At 44.8% G+C, this 20,774-nt stretch overlaps 1 protein-coding gene across 1 annotated transcript in view; it reads right to left on the bottom strand.

Annotated features, from left to right (window-relative positions):
- Positions 1-3,288, bottom strand: part of LOC310698873 (uncharacterized protein) — a 91,855-nt gene extending 88,567 nt beyond the window's left edge. The window contains exon 1 of the mRNA XM_083486662.1: positions 2,952-3,288. Within this exon, the coding sequence (XP_083342788.1) occupies positions 2,952-3,045 (94 nt within the window). The 5' untranslated portion in view covers positions 3,046-3,288. The remainder of the gene's footprint in view (positions 1-2,951) is intronic.
- Positions 3,289-20,774: the final 17,486 nt, after the last annotated feature.

Raw genomic sequence — 20,774 nt, 5'->3', positions numbered from 1 at the left:
TACAATAATATTAATAATAATAATAATATTAAAAGCTTCCCTAAACATTTGGACTCTCTCCTAGTGTCATGACTGCAGTCCAAATGGGAGACTCCCCCAGCTTCTTGGAATAAAAGAAAAAGACCCTGGGAAATCCATTAACAGATGTCCTGTTTCAGGTCTAGTTTTTGGGTCTCGGTTCTGACTGTATTTGAAATTACTGGTAAAATGTCAGTTCATATGTAAGAAGTCTGAGGCTGTTTCATTCAGAAGGTGTGACAGTAGAACTGTTCCATTTTAGTATAACATGTGGAGTAGAGAAAATCTTTATAATTTCAGACTTGCCAACCTAAATTGCCAACCTAAAGTAATTCCAAGTAGGATCATTCCACATCAAATTGACGCAAAAACCCCAAGGGTTTCATCACCTGCCATATCAGATTTGAACGAAGCTTGGTGTACTCCCTTCCCTTACAGTTGAAAGACACCCCCTTAATCCCTCCCCCATCTCAAACGGTTTTAATTTTAGTAAGATTAAAAATGCATGAAAACATCCGTTCGAAACTTCCCGAGACAATAGATCCTAGCGCTGCAAATCACAACGGATTCCCAGTCCAACTTTGAAATAACTTGCGTCTCCGAAAAACACAATGATGTCTCTATCATGCAAGTGGAAAAAAGCATTGCTATTGTATTTAGACCCCCCCCCCCCGAGCTTCTTCCTTCATAAGAGAGTTTGCATTCTTCCACTGCCCATGCATTCATGTTCGTGGTACCACTTCGCTCGATTCTACAGCACTGCCAAGTCTGTAAGGTTCAGATAGTTAACAAATATGCCATCACTAATACGGAAAGGCTGCAGAAAGTCCCAGGCTGAAATATCCAGTATCTCCACACAGGGCTGCCTGAAACCCTGGAGATTTTCATCGGCAATACTGCATTGGATTGACCAATAGGTCTGACTCAGGATAAGGGAGTTCCTATGCTCACTATAACTCAGTGGTGTCCAAACCTTTTTCAAAGATGGACGGATTTGATGAAGTGAAGGACTGTGAGGGCCAACCAAAGCTGTTGAGCTTTTTTTAGGACTTTGGACATGCCTGCTATAACTAATGCCAGTGTACTGAAATAAGCAAAGACTGTCAGTGTCGAAGCGACAATCAACTTTGAACCGGTCATGTTGCCTTCCAAAGAAACGATCTCTTTCAAACTTAAAAATGGAAAGTGTAACGCTGGTGGACCACAAAAGAGGTTGAAAGATCTCAAGGCAAATTTTTAAAATGTAGTATAAACACCAACAACTGGGAAACACTGGCCTGCAAGAGCTCCAGTTGGAGAACAGCCTTGACCAAAAGCGTCCTGGGCTTTGAAGACACTCAAACTTGGGACGCGAGGGAGAAACGGGTAAAGAGGAAGAACCTTCACTGGGATCAACTCCCGCCCAGAAACCCCACTGTGGAAGGATGTGTGGATCCGGAATTGGCCTCCACTGTCACTTATGGGCTCACTGCTAAAATCCGTGTTGATGGAAGACAGTCTGACTCAGCTATGAGGGATTGCCAAAGAAGAAGAAGAAGGCAACGACATTAGGCTTCCATTTTCAGATAATTTTTAATGCAGGGAAGCCCACAAAAGGGCTGTCTTCCTGTCCAAAATGGCACAATTCATAATGTGACCTCCTGTATGAGATATAGACCTATCCTTATTTTGGGGTTGTGAGAGGCTAGCCACCCACCCACCTCCACAACTAAACAATTTGCTTTCTGTGTTATTAATGAAGAGGGGGACTTGCCTGTCAGGAGATCAGGCCAGGAAGCTGTTTTAAATATCCACTTCTTTTTAAATTCCAGGGTACCAGTATGCCTCGATATATCATAGGTACAAGGGAGGGCGTTTGTGGAAAAAATGCTGCACTAGTAAGTTTTGTGCTAAGACTGAGACAAAAGATACCCTTGATTCAGTAGCAGATATACTGTATTTTTCCATGCATAAGACTATATCCCCCCACCAATTAAGTTTTAAATTGGGGGTCGTCTTATACACGGAATGTTGCAATTTATTATTTCTGAATTTGGGGCTCAAAAGATAGGGGTCATCTTAGACATGGGGGCATCTTGTACATGGAAAAATACGGTAATTTGTTTGGAAAACTCCAAAAGCCTTTTTTTCCTCTCCAGCAAACTGATCAGCTAGTCTGCTAAAGACAGAGAAAAGTGTCAATTTCATTGTTGCTCGCAGATTTCACTGTCTCAGCTGTGGATCTGCCAGTTTCATTGTGCTGCCTATTCGGCGGGGGCGGGGGGGCGGGAATAGGAGTAGACAGTGACTGGTACCAGAATCACCCACAAACCGAAAATAATACATGATGTACATTAAAATGACAACTAAAGATCTTGTAGCGCCTTAGATACTAACATGCTTGCAGTTTGCTCAGCTAACTTCTTGTGAACTGACTCTGAAGCTGCTGGAAAACTAATAAAAAGGCGATATTTAAATCAATAAATTTCACAAGCACACACACATGCTAAAAAGAGGCAGAACCAGTGAGCATCTGTCTAGGATGGAGGGAAATCAGAAAAAGGGTAGAAGAGAATGACCCAACTGAGGAGGGAGAGGACCAAGACAAAACGGAGGAGCCAGGTTGGAGAAGTATCAGGAAACAGGGCTTTAAAAGTCATCTTTGTTTCTTCAGCTTGTAAAGCGCCTTGAGTAATGTAAGATAGAAAGACGGTATACAAATTAAAAGTGATGATGATGATGATCTTAAGGGGCGATAGGGCAGTTCATATATTTTTTTTAATGAAAATGCCTGCTCCAAAGGTTTTATCTTACTACACTAGGGATTATATAGCTGTATCTTAATTTTTTTGCATATCACGGGAAGGGGGGGGGTTTACGAGGTGTCTTGTGAGGGGTGAGAATAGGAGGAGCCTGCCCTACCCCTTCCCCTCCCTCTCCCTGCGCCCCCTCACCCATCTTCTCTCGGAGCCCCCTCAGGGGCGGCAGAGGCGGAGGCGAGGCGGCGAGGGTCTCGGGGCCCGTGGCGGCGCCGTTGCCCTCCGCCATTTTCGGACCAATGAGGCGGTGTGGGGGGCGCGAGCCCCACTCGCAGGCGCGCGCTCCGCTGCTCCCGGACTCCCACTCGGGCGGGCCGACTTCGGCAAGCTGACTTGAGGCGCGGCGGCGCTGCGCATGCGCCCTTGAGCGTCCCCGTCCGTCAGGCGGGTCGCGCACGCGCGCTCCCTCCCCCACTCGATCGCGCGCCTGACACCGCCCCCGGCGGCACCTCAAGGGAGGGAGTGGCGCACGCTCGAGCCCCGTACTTCGCCCCCCCCCGCCCCTCGGAGCGGCGCTAGGCCCCCTTTCCCGCCAAAAGTCTCAGACCTGACTTCGGAGGACTGACTGGAGGCGCATGCGCCGGGTAGGGAGGGAGGCCGGGCCTCGCGCCCGCCCTTGAGCGTTCCCCGTGCGTCTGGAGGGTGGCGCGCGCGCCTAATTCCGTCCCAGGCGGCGCCTGAGGGGAGGGAGGGAGCGGCAGCGCGCGTTCCCCCTCAGCGTGCTCTCTCTCTCTATCTCTCCCGATAGAGAGTTGTGGGGGAGGAAGGGAAAGGAGATTGTTAGCCGCTTTGAGATTCCTTCTGGGAGTGATAAAGCAGGATATCAAATCCAAACTCTTCATCTGGCTGGGTTTCCCAACACCTCTAGCACCTCACAGGCCGACTGCTCTGGGCGCGTTGCAGGGGTTGGTCTAGATGACCCTCTGGTCCCCTTTCCCACTCTCTCTCTCTCCCTCTCACGCTGACTCAGCCCCGTATTTGGATCCTTCCCTAGCCTCAATGCTCCTTGGGAGAGTGAGGGCACTGAGCAGGGCCGGATTAGGGTTTGATGCGTCCCTCAGCTAATAATAATAATAATAATAATAATTTCTTCCCCACTCAGGGCTGGATTAGGTTTGATGAGGCCCTAAGACAAGACAGGTGGTGCTTTGGGTTAAACCACAGAGCCTAGGTCTTGCCGATCAGAAGGTCGATCAGAAGGTCGGCAGTCCTTCTGACGGGTGAGTTCCCGTTGCTCAGTCCCTGCTCCTGCCCACCTAGCAGTTCGAAAGCACATCAAAGTGAAAGTAGATAAATAGGTACCGCTCCGGCGGGAAGGTAAACGGCATTTCTGTGCGCTGCTCTGGTTCACCAGAAGCGGCTTAGTCCTGCTGGCCACATGACCCGGAAGCTCCCTCAGCCAATAAAGCGAGATGAGTGCCGCAACCCCAGAGTTGGTCACAACTGGACCTAATGGTCAGGGGTCCCTTTACCTTTAGAAACAATTTTAAAAAGTTAAAATGAATTAATCCTTACACCCATGTATACCAAAAATAAAACAATGAATTTAAGGGGGGGAATGGAAATTAAAGGAATAGAAAAGAACATACCAATAAAAGAAAAAGAAGGTCCCTTTACCTTTACGTAAGATACTGAAGGTAATGGGGCCCTTTATATGTCCAGCTGTCCTTTGTCCACAACAAATTGTCGCTGTTTTTTTGTTGAATATATGCTATATTGATGGACCTCATAGATATCTCAAGCCATTTGCCCATCACAAAAGATGTATTTTATCAAAGCAATGGTTGAACTGAAATACAATTCAGAAGAAGCATATTCATAATGAAATCATTAATAATAATTATTTTTATTCATTTGGGCAATCACAAAAGATCCTTTAGAAACCCCGTTTACAGAGACTCATCATCGTATGCAACTACAGCAGCAAGAATCCTCACTGCAAAATATTGGAAGACACAAGATCTACCCACACTGGAAGAGTGGCAGACGCAATTGATGGACTATATGGAACTGGCTGAAATGACTGGCAGAATCCGAGATTTGGGAGAAGAAACAATGGAAGAGGACTGGAAAAAATTTAAGGACTATTTACAGAAATATTATAAGTTGTTTGAATGTTAAAAAATTGCACGATTTGGAAATTTTAGCTCCAGCAATTAGATTTGGCAAAACAGGAAACTAAGTTATAAGTAAGAAAAGGTTGAAATTTAAAGTAATATTATATTTGATTCAAGGTATAAGTAATTGATAAAAAGGTATTTTAAATTTAAAAATATATTTGAAAGGTACAAAATAAGATATGAAACAAGGTAAGAATTTGCTGATACTTTTATTGTAAAGAACGCATGGTGGGGGAGATGTGAGGAAGTCCAGTTGGCTATGTAAAAATGTTTTTGAAAGTTGGATTTTTTGTATTTGAAAATGTAATAAAAAATATTTTAAAAAAAAATACAAAGACTCATCATCTAGTCTCTAGAAACTTGCTATAACATGAAATAATAAAAGGTGTCAAGATAGGATGCAAACTACTAATAATTATAAATAGCTTTATTAATATGAAATGAAGTGTTATAACCTGTACAATGCAATTGTAGTTAATACAAGGCATTTTCCTATTTGGAATAATAAAATCATTTTACAGAAAGGTTCAGCCTTGCTGGCATCCTCCTAATCTTGACAAGCAGAGGGAAGTTTGATGGAATTTTTAATATAATATCAATACCACCATCACAGTCCACACTGTTCATGGGGACAGCGGACCTTTGTACCCTGTGACACTTAGTGAATGTAAAAGACAGTATTTCTAGTAATATGTCACATTCCTAAATAATACAAATACTAAATAAGAATAACATTACTATACATGCCTGCACATCAAACCAGTGATATTTTAGGGGGCAGGCTAGCAGGCGGTCTTTCAGGACCAGTGCTGTATGGTCTTGGTAAGACTTGATTTAAATCCCTTTTTAACCGAAAAGTTCAGCCTTGCTGGCATCCTCTTAATATGGTCATCCAGGACTTCTGGAGGCGGCGCCATCGGCAATGGCAGATTCCCTCTAGTCTTGAGGGAGTAGCTCCGCGGAAATCGGGTCTTGTCGCTACGGCGAAGCGGGGACCCCCTTGAAAATCACAGGCGGGTGAAGCCTGTGACCGTGGGACTCGGCGGGCACCCTTAGCGCCCCCCCCATCAGCAAGGGAACCCTGGAAAGGGTTCCGGAGCGAAGCGGGGAGTCTGGCGCGGTGCTGAGAGTTAACTGTTTCTTCCGTGGAGTGAAGCCGCGCAGCTGTTGCCGGAGAGCACCGACCTTTTTCCTGTGGCAATTCGGCTAAGAAACAACTACCCGTGAGTAGATTAAGTCTGAAGATCGGGGAACTAAGGGGGGGAAAGGATTAATTTGGCACCGAAGCGGGAAGGTGTAAACAGGAAGTCCGCCTTCCTTTTATGTAAATAGATCAAAGCAAAGGCTGTCAAAGCAAAGAGCCTGGAAACTGCGTTGAAATAGACTCAAATCCTACATCAATAAAAAGAGAATTCCCTCCCTGTGGTGCGGGGAGAGGGGAGGGATAAGGGGAAGTATCTTTTGCCAGCAAAAGAAGAGAGAAAGGGAACTAAGACCACCACTTAATGCCTGGGAACGGACTGTCAAGGGACATTGAAACTGCCGTATTGGGAAACACGCTTGTGATGGGATGATGAGCTGCTTGTGCGTATAAGCGTAGTCCCTCAGAGTCTGTGCAAGTTCACAAACCTCTGTCTGTGACGGAGCCCCTCAGACATGGCTGCTCTAGTCACTTGCAGATTCCGACAGTGGTTGCTTTCGGAATCGTTTCCAGCATAAAAGCTCCTTAACGGAAACACGTCTTCTGGACTCGCGGCGTGACAGTTTCCGGCGAGGAGTGGTTCTCCCTATGGGAGGTTCAGATACCTCCCCACTGTTCTCGCTGGACGTGTCCCTGAGCCCTCCCTCTTGCTCGCTTTCCCTCAGAGATCCACCTCTCCCCCTGCTGGTTCCTGCTTCAGCTGCTGCGTCTCTCCCAGCCTCCGTGAGCCCTTCCACCACCTGTTCCTCCGATGGCAGTTCCCTGACATCCACCTCCCCTCCAGGGCCCCCTTCACCCCCTCCCGTTCCCTCTCCTCTGGGTGGTGAGGAGGTAAAACCCCGAAACGAATCCTCTTCATCTTCAGACGTCTCGAACATTTCCCTCCATCGGTCGCCGTTCCGGCTCGCTGAATCCTCCTCCTCCTCGGAATCTGTGAACCCCTCCAACTCCTCTTCTTCGTCGGTGGTGGCAAAGTATTCCCTCCGGAACCTCGCTACAGGCTGAGGTTTACGTGGGAACCTCTGATGAAAAGTTTCTATTAAAACCTCGTCATTGACATCCTCTGCCATGACCCAGGTTCCCCTTCCCACATTACCAAATACTCTACTTGATCTCCCTTCCACCTGGAATTGAGGGTCTCCGCTACATGGTAGCTGTGTTCCCTTTCCTCCATTGCTGGTCCCCGAGTGACCCTCCCTTCTCTGTCCCCTTTATACGGTGACAGCAACGACCTGTGGAAAACTGGGTGCAGCTTCATGTGGTTCGGTAACCGGAGTCTGAAAGCCACTGGGTTGACCTGTTGCGTGACTTCAAATGGGCCCAATCTTTTGGGTCTTAACCCCCTTTGAATGGTAACCCTTGGGTTGACAGCCACATCTGGTCCCCCACCCTAATGGTTTCACCTTCTCTTCTGTTTTTGTCTGCCTGCCTCTTATATTCCTCCTTGGCCCTGTCTAAGTTAAGTTGGAGCTGGCGATGGATCGCCTCCATTTCTTCTACGAACTGTTCGGCAGCCGGGACGCTCCATCTCTCCCCTTCCCCCCCTGGGAAAGCCCTGGGATGGCACCCGTAATTAGCCAAAAAGGGGCTCATCCCCGTGGACACATTCTCCGCATTGTTGTAGGCAAATTCCGCCAACGCCAGCTTCTCCACCCAATCATTCTCTCTGTCATTGACATAACACCTCAAATATTGCTGGAGGATGCCATTGGCTCTTTCCGCCTGCCCGTTGGTTTCAGGATGCCGGGCAGTCGAAAAATTGACCTCTACATGCAGTAAGCTCATGAGCTTCCTCCAGAACCTGGAAGTAAATTGTTTCCCTCGGTCTGAAACCACCCTCAATGGGGCGCCATGCAACCTAAACACATTTTCTACAAACAATTTAGCTGTTTCTTCTGCCGTGACAGCATGTGAGCAGGCTATAAAGTGGGCCATTTTGGTTAACAGGTCTACCACAACCATGATGGCTGTTTTCCCTCTGGACTTTGGCAGATCAGTCATGAAATCTATTGCCACTGCTTCCCATGGTCTTTCAGGTGTGGGTAGCGGTTCTAATAACCCTGCCGGTGCCCGCCTCTCCCCTTTGGCTCGCTGGCATTGGTCACACCCTCTCACATACTCCCGCACATCTTCCCTGACCTTGGGCCACCAAAATTCCCTGGTAACCAGCCACATGGTTTTGTGTTGCCCAAAATGCCCTGCTGTGGGGCTATCGTGCAGCTGCTTGAGTACCTTCCCCCTCAACTCTCCTTCAGGTATATATAACGCTCCCTTGTAATACAACGCCCCGTTTCTCTCCTCAAAACCTCCGGGTTTATCTCCCTCCCTCCTGAGACCCCTGAGTTTGTCCTGGGCGTATTCATCATTCTCCGTTCCCTCTACCAGTTCTCTTTGCCCCACCAATGCCGCCCCACACACCCAGCGGTCCTCTGGAATTACATGTCTTTCTTCGGGTGCTCCCTCCCCCTCGAAATATTCAGGTTTGCGTGAGAGAGCGTCCGCCCTAATGTTCTCTGGGCCTGGCACGTAACAAATCTCAAAGTTAAATTTGGAGAACTCCTGGGCCCATCTCAACTGCCGTTGGTTGAGCACTCGTGCCGTTCTCCAATACTCTAGGTTCTTGTGATCAGTGCACACTTGCACCTTATGTTGTGCGCCAATTAACAGGTGCCTCCATCTCCGGAAAGCCTCATGAATAGCAAGAAGTTCTCGGTCATACACCGTGTAGTTCCTCTCGGATTTGTTCAGTTTTCGCGAAAAAAAGGCACACGGTCTCCACTCTGACTCCTCCTTCCCTGGCTGCAGAAGAAGCACCGCCCCTATGGCTCTGTCTGATGCGTCTGTTTCGACTCTCATCTTTTTTTGTAAATCCACATGCAGAAGTTGTTCTTCAGAGGCGAAGGCCCTTTTCAGTTCCTCAAAAGCTCGCTCCGCCTCCTCAGTCCAAACGAATTTCTTCTTACTGCTGAGACAGTCTGTAATGGGCGCCGTCAGGTGAGCAAAGTTTCGGATGAACTTACGATAAAAGTTCCCAAACCCCAGGAACCTCTGCACATCCTTCTTTGTTTTGGGTGTTTTCCATTCCAGCACTGCCTGGACCTTTCCGGGATCCATGGCCAATCCCTTGTCTGACAGGCGGTACCCCAGGAACTCCACCTCCTTGGTATGAAACTGACACTTCTCCAGTTTCACCCACAGCCGGTTGGCTTGCAGCCTGCTCAACACTTCTCTGACGTCTCTCACATGCTGCTCCTCATTCTCAGAATACACAGTTCCCTGACAGCGCTGTTAAAGGACAATGTAATTTTTTGACAGCTAGCTCTGTAAGAAAGATATTTTGATTCTGAAAAGTCTTACTTGATCTGAAACTGTTGCTCTTTTTGACTAAAGGGGGGAATTTCCAAAGTTGGAATAGTTATTTTACTGTTACGAACTGGAACTGCTATTGTGTCCCCCTAGAGGAACTTTGAAATAGCTACAATTGGCCAGGGAATTTTCCACTCTAAACTGGCCATACCAAAGGGGAATTTTACATCATAAACAAGTAATCGTGGGGCTGACCTTGATCCTTAGATAAAGTGTTATGGCTGATTTGACTCAGGAAAAAACAAGAAGATCTGGTAAAATTAGACTGCAGCAGCGTAGACCGTCAGCATCTGGCTTCCCTGCCCCACCAGGGGAAGATCCAGCCCAGGTGGCATCTAAAGGAATGGCAGCTGAAAGGGGCTTAGCTACAGCCTTAGATAAAATTTTTGAATCTTTGGAAAAGTTGAGCAAACAAGTGGCTGAAGCGACAGCTAAAATTGATCAAAACACTACAAGCATTAATAATTTGGGGCAGAAGGTGAACTCAAATACAGAATCTATTGAGAAACTGCTGCAGGAATCTACTTCAAACCGAAAAATAGCTGAAGAAGCTAAAGAAAAAGCATTGGCTGTAGAGGAAAAAATGTCACCAATTTGCAGGCAGCTTGAGGACCATAAGTCTTTGCTGTCTATGATTGAATTGAAAGAAAAACAGACAAATTTAAGGATTAGGGCTGTACCTGAACTTGAGAAGGACAGTTTGACTGACTTACACAAGAATTTGCAGACTTTTGGAATTTAGACTCAGACAAGTTGGATTTTAAGATATTAAGTGCGTTCAGACTCGGAAGAGGGGGGAGAAAGAACAGGGTGAGAGACTGTTTGATCACCCTCCGATCAAGAGAGGAGAGAGACAGAATATTAAGTCTGCGCTTCCAAAGGGCCTTGGAAATAGGTGAATCAAGGGTGGAGATATTCAAGGACATCCCTAAACATCTTTTGGATCTTAGGTCTAACTACGGAGATCTAGTCGCCCTGATAAGAGGAAATAGAACCATCTTCAGGTGGGAATTCCCCCAAGGCCTATCTTTTACCTTTAAAGGGAAAAAGTTCAAAATAAGATCAGTGGAAGATACAGAAAAATTTCTGAAAGAACACCGAGAAGACCTGCAAAAAGAAGCTGAAGAAGAGCTAAGAGCCTTAAAACCAGGAATACGAGACATAGTACCACTACCTTTGGGATTGGACAAGTTAGAGAAGGTGATACCACCGACAGAACAAGAACAACTACTTGGTGCAGTTGGAGGAAAGTAAAATAAATACATCATGTCTCTGCAACTATTAAGTTGGAATATTCATGGACTTAATTCCCCGGAGAAAAGGAAAAAGGTTTTTCATTTATTGAAAAAGGAACAATTGGACTTGATTTGTTTGCAGGAAACACATGCGATAAGGCTTCATAGGAAAGTATTGATTAATAAAAGATTGGGCCAGGAGTTCATTTCTTCGGACAAGGTTAAAAAGAGAGTAGTAATTTACGCCAAAGAAAGCCTATCACCGAAATTTATTTTTAAAGATGACCAAGGAAGATATGTGGCAACTGAAATTCAAACACAAGGAGAAAAATTCTTGATAGTAGGAGTATATGCACCAAATGAGGGGAAATCTGAATTTTTTAAGAAGTTGCATGAGACATTGTTAGACTATATGGATTACAACATTATTATGATGGGAGATATGAATGGAGTGGTATCTACAAATATGGACAAGTTGCAGAGACAGCTAGTTACTAAAGATGGCAGACTACCAAAAACCTTTTTTGAGATGACTGACAATATGGACTTGGGTAGAGAGGGGACCTTCTTCTCTGAAGCCAAACTGATATGGACAAGAATTGACCAAATCTGGATAACTAGAGGACTGGCACCTAAGATTCAAAAAGTGGAAATTTTCCCTAAAACTTGCTCCAACCATAACGCTGTGAAAATGGAGGTGAAGCTAACACCTGTTGGTTCCTTCAGATGGAGGATGAATGACACCTTGTTTAGAGATCAAGAAGTTACTAAGAAGGCCCAAAAAACCTTGAGAGACTTATTTTGAGATAAACATGAACACTACCATCGAAAAAAGAGTAATCTGGGATGCAAGTAAAGCAGTTATGAGGGGGTTTCTTATTCAACAGAATGTAATAAAGAAGAGAACTCAAAATGAGAAAAAAGATAAAATCTTGGACAAAATAAAAGAGGGTGAGAAGAGATTGAGAGCGAAACCAAAGTCACAAGAGATTCTGAGAGAAATAAAGTTAGACCAAGTTCCATATATGAAGATGATGAACCAGGAAATAGAATGGAAAATTAAACAGATGAGACAAAGGACATTTGAATCGGCTAATAAATGTGGAAAACTGTTAGCCTGGCAAATGAAAAAAAGACAAAAACTCAACACCATTACCAACTTGGAAGTGGAAGGAAAGAACATCCAGAATCCAGTGGAAATTAGAAAATGCTTCCAGAGGTATTTTAAACAGTTATACTCACAAGGGGCACAGAAAGAGGTCAATTTAGACCAATTTCTAAAAATAAATGGACTTCAAAAAATCTCTCAAGAAAACAAGTCAACGTTGAACTACAAAATAACAGAACAGGAGGTGGAAGGTGCCATTCAGAACATGCAGTTGGGCAAATCTCCAGGGCCAGATGGTTTAACCTCAAAATATTATAGATCTTTGAAGGACTGGATAATACAACCACTAAAGGAGGTTTGTAATGAAATTTTGGAGGGGGGAAAAGCGCCAGAGTCATGGAAAGAAGCTTATATTACACTAATACCGAAAAATGAGTCTGAAAAGACGCAATTTAAGAATTACCGCCCCATATCCCTGCTTAAGGTGGATTACAAATTTTTTGCAGACATTTTGGCTAAAACACTGAAAAAAGTCCTAGTAGAGGAGATACACAAGGACCAAGCGGGCTTTCTCCCGGGCAGACCCTTGTCTGACAATACGAGAAATATAATTAATATTTTAGAGAAGCTGCAAGTGAATATTAACACTAAAGCTGTCTTAATCTTTGTAGATGCGGAGAAAGCCTTTGACAATATTTCTTGGAGTTTCATGAAGAAAAATCTTCAGGGGATGGGGGTTGGCCAAGGGTTTGAAAATGGTATAGGTGCAAATTATTCAGAGCAAAAGGCCAAACTAATAGTTAACAATGTGGTAACAGAGGAATTTAAGATAGAAAAAGGGACACGACAAGGCTGTCCAATTTCCCCATTGCTTTTTATTTCGGTCCTGGAGGTTCTGCTAAACATGATCAGAAGGGACCGTTTGATCAAGGGTATACAGGTCGGAGCTAAACAATACAAATTGAAAGCTTTTGCAGATGACTTAGTATGGACGTTACAGGAGCCAGAGTCTAGTACTAAAAGGGTTTTGGAACTGATTCAAGAATTTGGTCATGTGGCAGGATTTAAGTTGAATAAGTTAAAAACTAAGGTGCTTGAGAAAAATTTAACACCGATTGAGAAAGAGAGGTTTCAGAAGGAGACAGGCTTAACATTAGTCAAGAAAGTAAAATACCTGGGGGTGAATATGACCGCTAAGAATTTAAACTTATTTAAGGACAACTATGAGAAATGTTGGTCAGAAGTGAAAAAGGACTTAGAGATATGGTCAAACTTGAAGCTTTCCTTGTTAGGTCGAATTGCTGTCATAAAGATGAATGTATTGCCAAGAATGTTATTTTTGTTTCAATCATTGCAAATTTTGGACAAAATGGACTGTTTCAAGAAGTGGCAGAGAGACATTTCTAGATTTGTCTGGCAGGGCAAGAAGCCCAGAATAAAATTTAAAATATTAACTGATGCAAAGGACAGAGGTGGATTTGCCCTGCCAGACCTTAAACTTTACTATGAGTCAGCAGCATTTTGCTGGCTGAAAGAATGGTTGCTTCTTGAGAACACAGACATTTTGGATCTAGAAGGTTTTAACAATGTTTTTGGGTGGCATGCATATTTGTGGTACGACAAGGTTAAAGCACATAAAGCATTTAAAAACCATATTGTCAGAAGAGCATTGTTTAATGTCTGGATAAGATATAAAGACTTACTTGAAAACAAAACCCCAAGGTAGTTATCACCAATGGAGGCGAAGGCTCAGAAAAAACTTAATATGGAGGTCAAATGGCCAAAATATTGGGAAATTTTGGAACAAGGAGACAAATTGAAATTGCAGAGTTTTGAGAAATTAAAAGATAAAGGGCGAGACTGGCTTCATTACTATCAGATAATGGAGGCATATAACTTGGATAAGAAAATTGGCTTCCAGGTGGAAAAATCAAAATTAGAAACAGAACTGTTAGAACCCAAAACTAAGATTTTGTCAAAATATATAACTTGCTGTTGAAATGGAATACTCAGGATGAAACGGTGAAATCTGCTATGATTAAATGGGCACAAGATGTTGGACATAACATTATGTTTGCTGACTGGGAACAGTTGTGGACAACAGGTATGAAATTTACGGCATGTAATGCTCTAAGAGAGAATATTATGAAAATGATATACAGGTGGTACATGACACCAGTCAAGCTTGCAAAAATCTATCATTTGCCTGATAATAAATGTTGGAAATGTAAAGAAACTGAAGGTACATTCTTTCACCTTTGGTGGACGTGCCCAAGGATTAAGGCTTTCTGGGAGATGATTTATAATGAAATGAAAAAGGTATTTAAATATACCTTCCTGAAGAAACCAGAGGCCTTTCTCCTGGGCATGGTCAGCCAATTGGTGCCAAAGAAGGATAGAACTTTCTTTATGTATGCCACAACAGCAGCAAGAATACTCATCGCAAAGTACTGGAAGACACAAGATCTACCCACCCTGGAAGAATGGCAGATGAAGGTGATGGACTATATGGAACTGGCAGAAATGACTGGCAGAATCCGAGACCAGGGAGAAGAGTCGGTGGAAGAAGATTGGAAAAAGTTCAAAGATTATTTACAGAAACACTGTAAAATTAATGAATGTTAGAATGATGTTGGATAGAAACTAAGTGGTCTTTTGCTGTAATGCTATAAGGGAATATGAGAAAATGGTTATTAATGGGTAAAAAAAATAATGTTATAATATTTAAAAATTGAAGATTAAGATTTGCTGAATTAACAATTGGAACTGGAATACAGGTAAGGAAGGCATGAGGAGGTCTGGGAAATAAGCAAATGAAAAATATGTGATGGAAAGATTGAACTGTTTTTTAACTATTTTTATTTTGTATTTTTCTTTTTTCTTTTTTCTATTTTGCAATTTTTTGAAAATCTTAATAAATATCTTATAATAAATAAATAAATATGGCCATCCAGAGGAAGGTTTTCCTTTTACTTACATCATGGGAGCAGACACAAAACAAAACAAAACACTGTTGCTGGATGTCGGTTTTATTTGTTTTTTATCTTCTATTTTGCAAAGGTACATCCAGGTTTTTTCCCCTTTAAATTTTTTGGGGGCTCCCAATAGAGTGGGGCCCTAAGCTGGAGCTTGTTTAGCTTATACGTAAATCCGGCGCTGGCATAGATACATAGATAGATGATTTATAGATAGATGATAGATTAGTGTTATGTATTGAAGTTCTCCCCCTGGCCACCAGGAGTATCGTGTATATAGTTTTCACTCTGGTCCACGTCAGTTAATTTAGGCGGGAAACCCTGGGCTGTTGTTGCTACAGTGTTGACAGCCGTCTCCTATAAAAGCAGGCCGGCTGAGCTGTTTGCAGTTCAGTTCTGTAAACAAGAGCTGCTTTGGAGAAATCGCTGTGTCGTCTGCTATGTCTACCCACTATTTAACAATTAGATAGATATGACTGATAGAGGATTGATAGATTAAATAAATAGATGGTAATTGATAGATAGATGATTGAGAGATGAGATAGATAGATGATACATTAGGTACATATAGATGATAGATTAGATAGATACAATAGATAGATAGATAGATAGATAGATAGATAGATAGAGGGCCAGATTTGGGTTTGATGAGGCCCACAGCTCCTGAAGGTAATGGGGCCCTTGATATGTCCAGCTGTTGTTTGTCAACAACAAATTGTCGCCGGATTTTTGTTGAATATATGCTGTACTTGGTAACTGGTGGATCTGATAGGTATCTAAAGCCATTTGCACATCACAAATAGGAGCCGACACATCACAAAACACGGTTGCTGTATGTTGGTTTTATTTTATTTGTTTTTTATCTTATATTTGGGAAATGTACATCCAGTTTTCCCCCCTTTAAATTCTTTAGGGGGCCCTGATATGTACCATATTTCATTTCTTCTTTCCAGTTGGCTTCCTTCTTTTTGTTTTGGGTAAACCAGGCATAGGCAAACTCAGCCCTCCAGATGTTTGGGAATACAATTCCCATGATACCTGGCTACTGGTCCTGTAAACTAGGGATGATGGGAAATGTAGTCCCAAAACATCTGGCGGGCCGAGTTTGCCTATGTGTGCCTTCATTGATTTGGCAGAAGCTCAGTGAAACAAGTCCCAAGTATTGAACGGAGGGCACTGCTTTGGAATGTATTCTCTGTATTTTCCCCAGTCTTGTTGGCAGTTTCATTTGGGCTCCCCCCCTTTCCGCTTCCTCCTCCTCCATGGCAGGTGTTGCATTTACAGATGGATTCTGACTTGACACCCATCTTTCTTTTGCAACCCAGAGCCTGGCAAGAGAGGCAAACGGTTTTAATAATCCTGGGAGGCACAGGAACTGCCAGCTCTCTGCAGCCAGTTGTCCTGCCATTCAAAGCAAAGCAGTCATGGAAATGTACAGCATAAACCTGGTGAACTTTTAATTCCTTACACCTACGAAACTACGGTTCGTAGTTTCCCACTTGATTTTATTTTGATTTTCAATGTGGCTTGAATTATATTTTAAACTTAATCGTTTGATTTTTTGTTTTCAATGTATTATATACTTGATGTTAGCTGCCCTGAGCCCAGTCTCAGCCAGGGTATAAATAAATTATTATTATTATTATTATTATTATTATTATTATTATTATTATTATTCCCATTTATTTGGGGAATCCAAATTTGCAACGCGTTTGGTTCCTTCAAAAAAACACCACCAGGGAAAGTACACGGGATTTACGAATCATGTCATAAGGAAATCATTATATAAAACATGGACGAACTATAAGGATCTCCGAGAACCGAAAACACCATGGTGGGCATCACCTCTAGAAGCAATTACAATAAAAAAGAAAAATATGGAATTAGAATGGGCCACATATAAAGATCTGATTAGGGGAAAAGACAATAAATTGGTAATTAAAGATTATGAGGAAATTAAACAACACCTTACGGGTTGGATCCAGTACCATCAATTACATGAAGTGTTCAGGACATATTAAAAAAAAGGTTTCTCAAACGAACCTTCATGATTAGAAAAAGTGTTACTACAAAACAAAACCAAGGTACTATCAAAAGACGAACAGGTCAAGCAGGTAATGATCAAGTGGGCTTTAGATATTGGAAAAACCATTAACTTATCAGCATGGGAAGAAATATGGAGAAAGAACTGGAAATTTACACCCTGTGAAGTATTGAGGGAAAACCTAATCAAGATGTTTTATAGATGGTACTTAACACCTACCAAAATAGCAAAGACAAAAACAATCTGTGCTGGAGGTGTGGTAAAACAGAGGGGACACTTATACATGTTTGGTGGACCTGTGAAAAAATCAAAAGCTTCTGGAACACAGTGTATGATGAGCTTAAGAAAATGTTTAAGTGTAACTTTATGAAAAATACAGAAGCTTTTCTACTAGGGATAACGGACACAGGTATAGCAAGAGAAGATCAGAAAATATTCCTCTATGCCACAGGAGTGGCAAGGATCCTAATTGCTAAAAACTGGAAAAAATAAACTGTGCCAACAAAAAAGGAATGGCAAGATAAACTGTTAAGAGTATATTGAACTGGCTAGATTAACAGAGACAGAGATCACACTAGACAAGAGTTTTTAAAAAGCATGGGGAAAATGCAGAGAAAACTTCACAAAACAGTGCCCTAGAATACATACCTGGACTTGTTTCAATTAATGTCTGCAGGAGACTTTGTGGATATTTAGGTTATAATTAGAAAAATCTTAATAATTATTCATAAAGGAAACAGTTTATAAGTAAAGAAGGAGGCCAGATACAGTGGTGCCCCGCAAGACGAATGCCTCGCAAGACGAAAAACTCGCTAGACAAAAGGTTTTTTTGGTTTTGCGTTGCTTCGCTAGACGAATTTCCCTATGGGCTTGCTTCGCAAGACGAAAACGTCTTGCGCTTTTTTCTTAAAGCCGCTTGAAGAGGCGCAGTTGCGACGGACCGTGCTTCGCAAGACGAAAAACATCGCAAGACGAAAAGACTCGCGGAATGAATTATTTTCGTCTTGCGAGGCACCACTGTACAGGATAAAGGAAGTATTTTATTTGGTTGTTTGTATTATTGTATGTTATGCCCACTGTGTTATGTTCATGTTTAAAGAGGATGGAGTTGTGTATTGGTTGGGAAGGGGTTGTGTAATGTTGTAAATAAAATTCCAATAATTTTTTTTTTTTTAATTTAAAACCACCACTAGACCTAGATGGGCAGGTGTATAAATTTATTTATTTATTCTTATTCTTATTATTCGAGTTTGGATCGGCCCCTACAAATATTGCAAAAAATAGCACCTTGCACCAGTCTGCTGTTCTGAGAATTAAAAGGTCTAAGACAGGGGTCAGCAACTGTCAGGGAACTGACATCGGAGCTAGAGGCGGAGGGAAGGCTCTCAAATGATGCTGGAGAAGGGCCCAGCAGGGAGAGAGGCAGCTCAGCAGATGGGGAAGCAAATCAGCGCAACACCAGGGATAAAGGGGGGCAGATGGGGGAATCGGTGAGAGGGCTCCAGGACTCTTCACCGGACACCAGCAGGGAGAGCACGGGTCCTCCACTACCCACGCCCTCCCTGCGCAGAAGACTTCCGCGCAAGGAGAGTAGGAGAAGACTTGGCGTCAAACAACTTTTATGTTGGAAAAGGTTTAAGAAACGCCCACTGACGGATTCTGCAAGTGACAGGCAGCCACAAAGTGAAGGGCTGTCCAGACAGAAAGGTTTAACCAGGCAACATAGCCAGGAGAGGCGGCAACTTACGCACGAGCAACCCATACTCATCACAGCAATCAGTCAGTCACTGACGTCGCTCGTGCACAGCAACAGGCAGGCAGCATCATGAGCAAAACCGGAGAAGCTGGCGCCACGGAGGGAGCAGCTGGAGGGCAAAATCTGGTGGAGAGGAACCGAGATTTGGAACAGCATGTGGCTCTGCTGACGGCGCGGCTGGACGAAAGGCGGGCTCAGGATGCTCAGGTCAGACCCACCGCCGTAGCAAGGAAGGTACCGGGACTGGTACACAAATTTGGAGGGAAACCCCAGGACTACAGTGCGTTCCGAACGGAAATAGAGTACGTGTTGGAACTGCAACAGAATGATTTTGCAGACGATGGGGAGAGGGTTGCCTATATTGTCGGACATCTGCAGGATGGGGCCAGAGAATGGATCAGGCCCCTAATGGCAACACAGAATGCCGCCTTGAAAGACCTGAGGAAATTCTTCCAGGCGATGGATGCGATGTATTCCAGTGATGTACAGCAAAGTGTGACTCGGCGGGAACTGATGGGCTGCAAACAGGGGAACCAGTCAGTTAGAGACTACTGGTCACGCTTTGCCATATTAGTCCACCGGCTCAGGTGGGAATTGGACTCTGAACCCATTCAAATGCTGTTCGAGGAGGGGTTGTTCCCAACGGTGAAGGACGAGCTTCCCCACGCACCCCGCCCGCAGTCGATGGATCAGCTGACCAAGGCTGTGCTTGCGATTGGTGTAAGGCAGGAAGCGCGGGCCCAGGAGAAGCGGGAAGGCAGAGAGCAACGTTACCATGACTACCACGTTCCTGAAATACCAAGGCAGCCTTCCCCGCCAGCGGAGCCAATGGAAATAGATGGGGTGCGCGTGCGGGAGGTTTCAAACTCCAGTGAAGGTTGCAAAAGGGAGGGAAAGGATGGGAAAACCACCAAGAAGTGTTTTCTCTGCCAGCGGCCAGGACATTTTGCCAGGGTCTGCCCGCAAAGAAAGGCTTGGCAAGGGATGGTGGGAGCTGCAGGGGGTGAGGAGGAGATGGTAAAGGGGCAGGAGCAGGGAAACGCCAACGCTTGGCTGCCACTCAGCGGGCACAGCAGCCAGGCCAGCAACCAATAGAAGTGCCCCAACCAGACCCCCCCCAGGGTGGCTATAGCCATAGAAGTGGTGCTAGAACTCCCGAATGGGCACCCAGTCAAGGTGAAAGGGCTGTTGGATTCAGGCAGTTCCTGCAATTTCAGCAAGGACTTTGCACTAGAGCAGTGTTTCCCAAACGTTTTTGGGCAACGGCACACCTGTTTACCGGGAAAAAATCTCGCGGCACACCACCATTAAAGCCCCGCCCCGTGACGTCAGCGCGCAGCGTCACGCCGGGAGGGACGCACAAAAGTTAAAGTTTTTTCCCTTCCCCTTGCCGGGGTGGGAGGACGCAGCAGAGCGAGGGATTGAGGGACGGCGGCAGCGGCTGTTGTGGTGGTGGCGGCGATAGCGGGCGGAGGAGGAGCCGTCGCCGGGAGTTGCTGCTGCTGCTGCTGCTGCTGCTGCTGCTGCTGCCCGGACATGCCGGCCTCCTCCTCCTCCGCTGTCTCGCGCGCCTCTTTTGCGCGCGCTGCCCCGCCGCTCGGCACCAGCACCGCGGAGCCGCCCCCGGCTCGACGCGGATCCTCGCCGCCGCCCCGCCTCTCGCCGCCCGACTCGCCCGCCTCCCTCCCACGGCACACCAGCCGGTGTCTCACGGCACACTAGTGTGCCGCGGAACACCGGTTGGGAAACACTGCACTAGAGCACCAGCTCCACCTGCTGCCCCTGGATTTCCTCTTGCAAGTGACCACCATAGATGGCAGGGAGCTTCTGGGAGGGGAAGTGACGCACCAGACCCCACCAATGAGAATGAGGGTTTCCAGGCACATGGAGACCATCGCCTTTCACGTAGCCTCACTGGCAGGGCCCCCAATAATATTAGGGATGAGCTGGCTAGCACAACATGATCCAGTGGTGGCATGGCATCAGAGAACGGTCACCTTTGGGTCCACTTACTGCTTGGAACACTGTCTGGGGGGGGGGACCCCAAGAATGACCGTGGCCAGGGTGGCTGGGTTAGCTGTGGAGCCAAAAGGGGAGGTGCCACCACAATATCCTGACCTGCAGAAGGTCTTCAGCGAGAAGGAGGCAGATAG

The sequence above is a fragment of the Podarcis liolepis genome, assembly GCF_965112155.1.
Source record: "Podarcis liolepis genome assembly, chromosome: Z".
NCBI classification, from domain to species: domain Eukaryota; kingdom Metazoa; phylum Chordata; class Lepidosauria; order Squamata; family Lacertidae; genus Podarcis; species Podarcis liolepis.
Note: the sequence above shows the minus strand (reverse complement) of the source record. Positions and strands in the feature narration are given on the sequence as shown.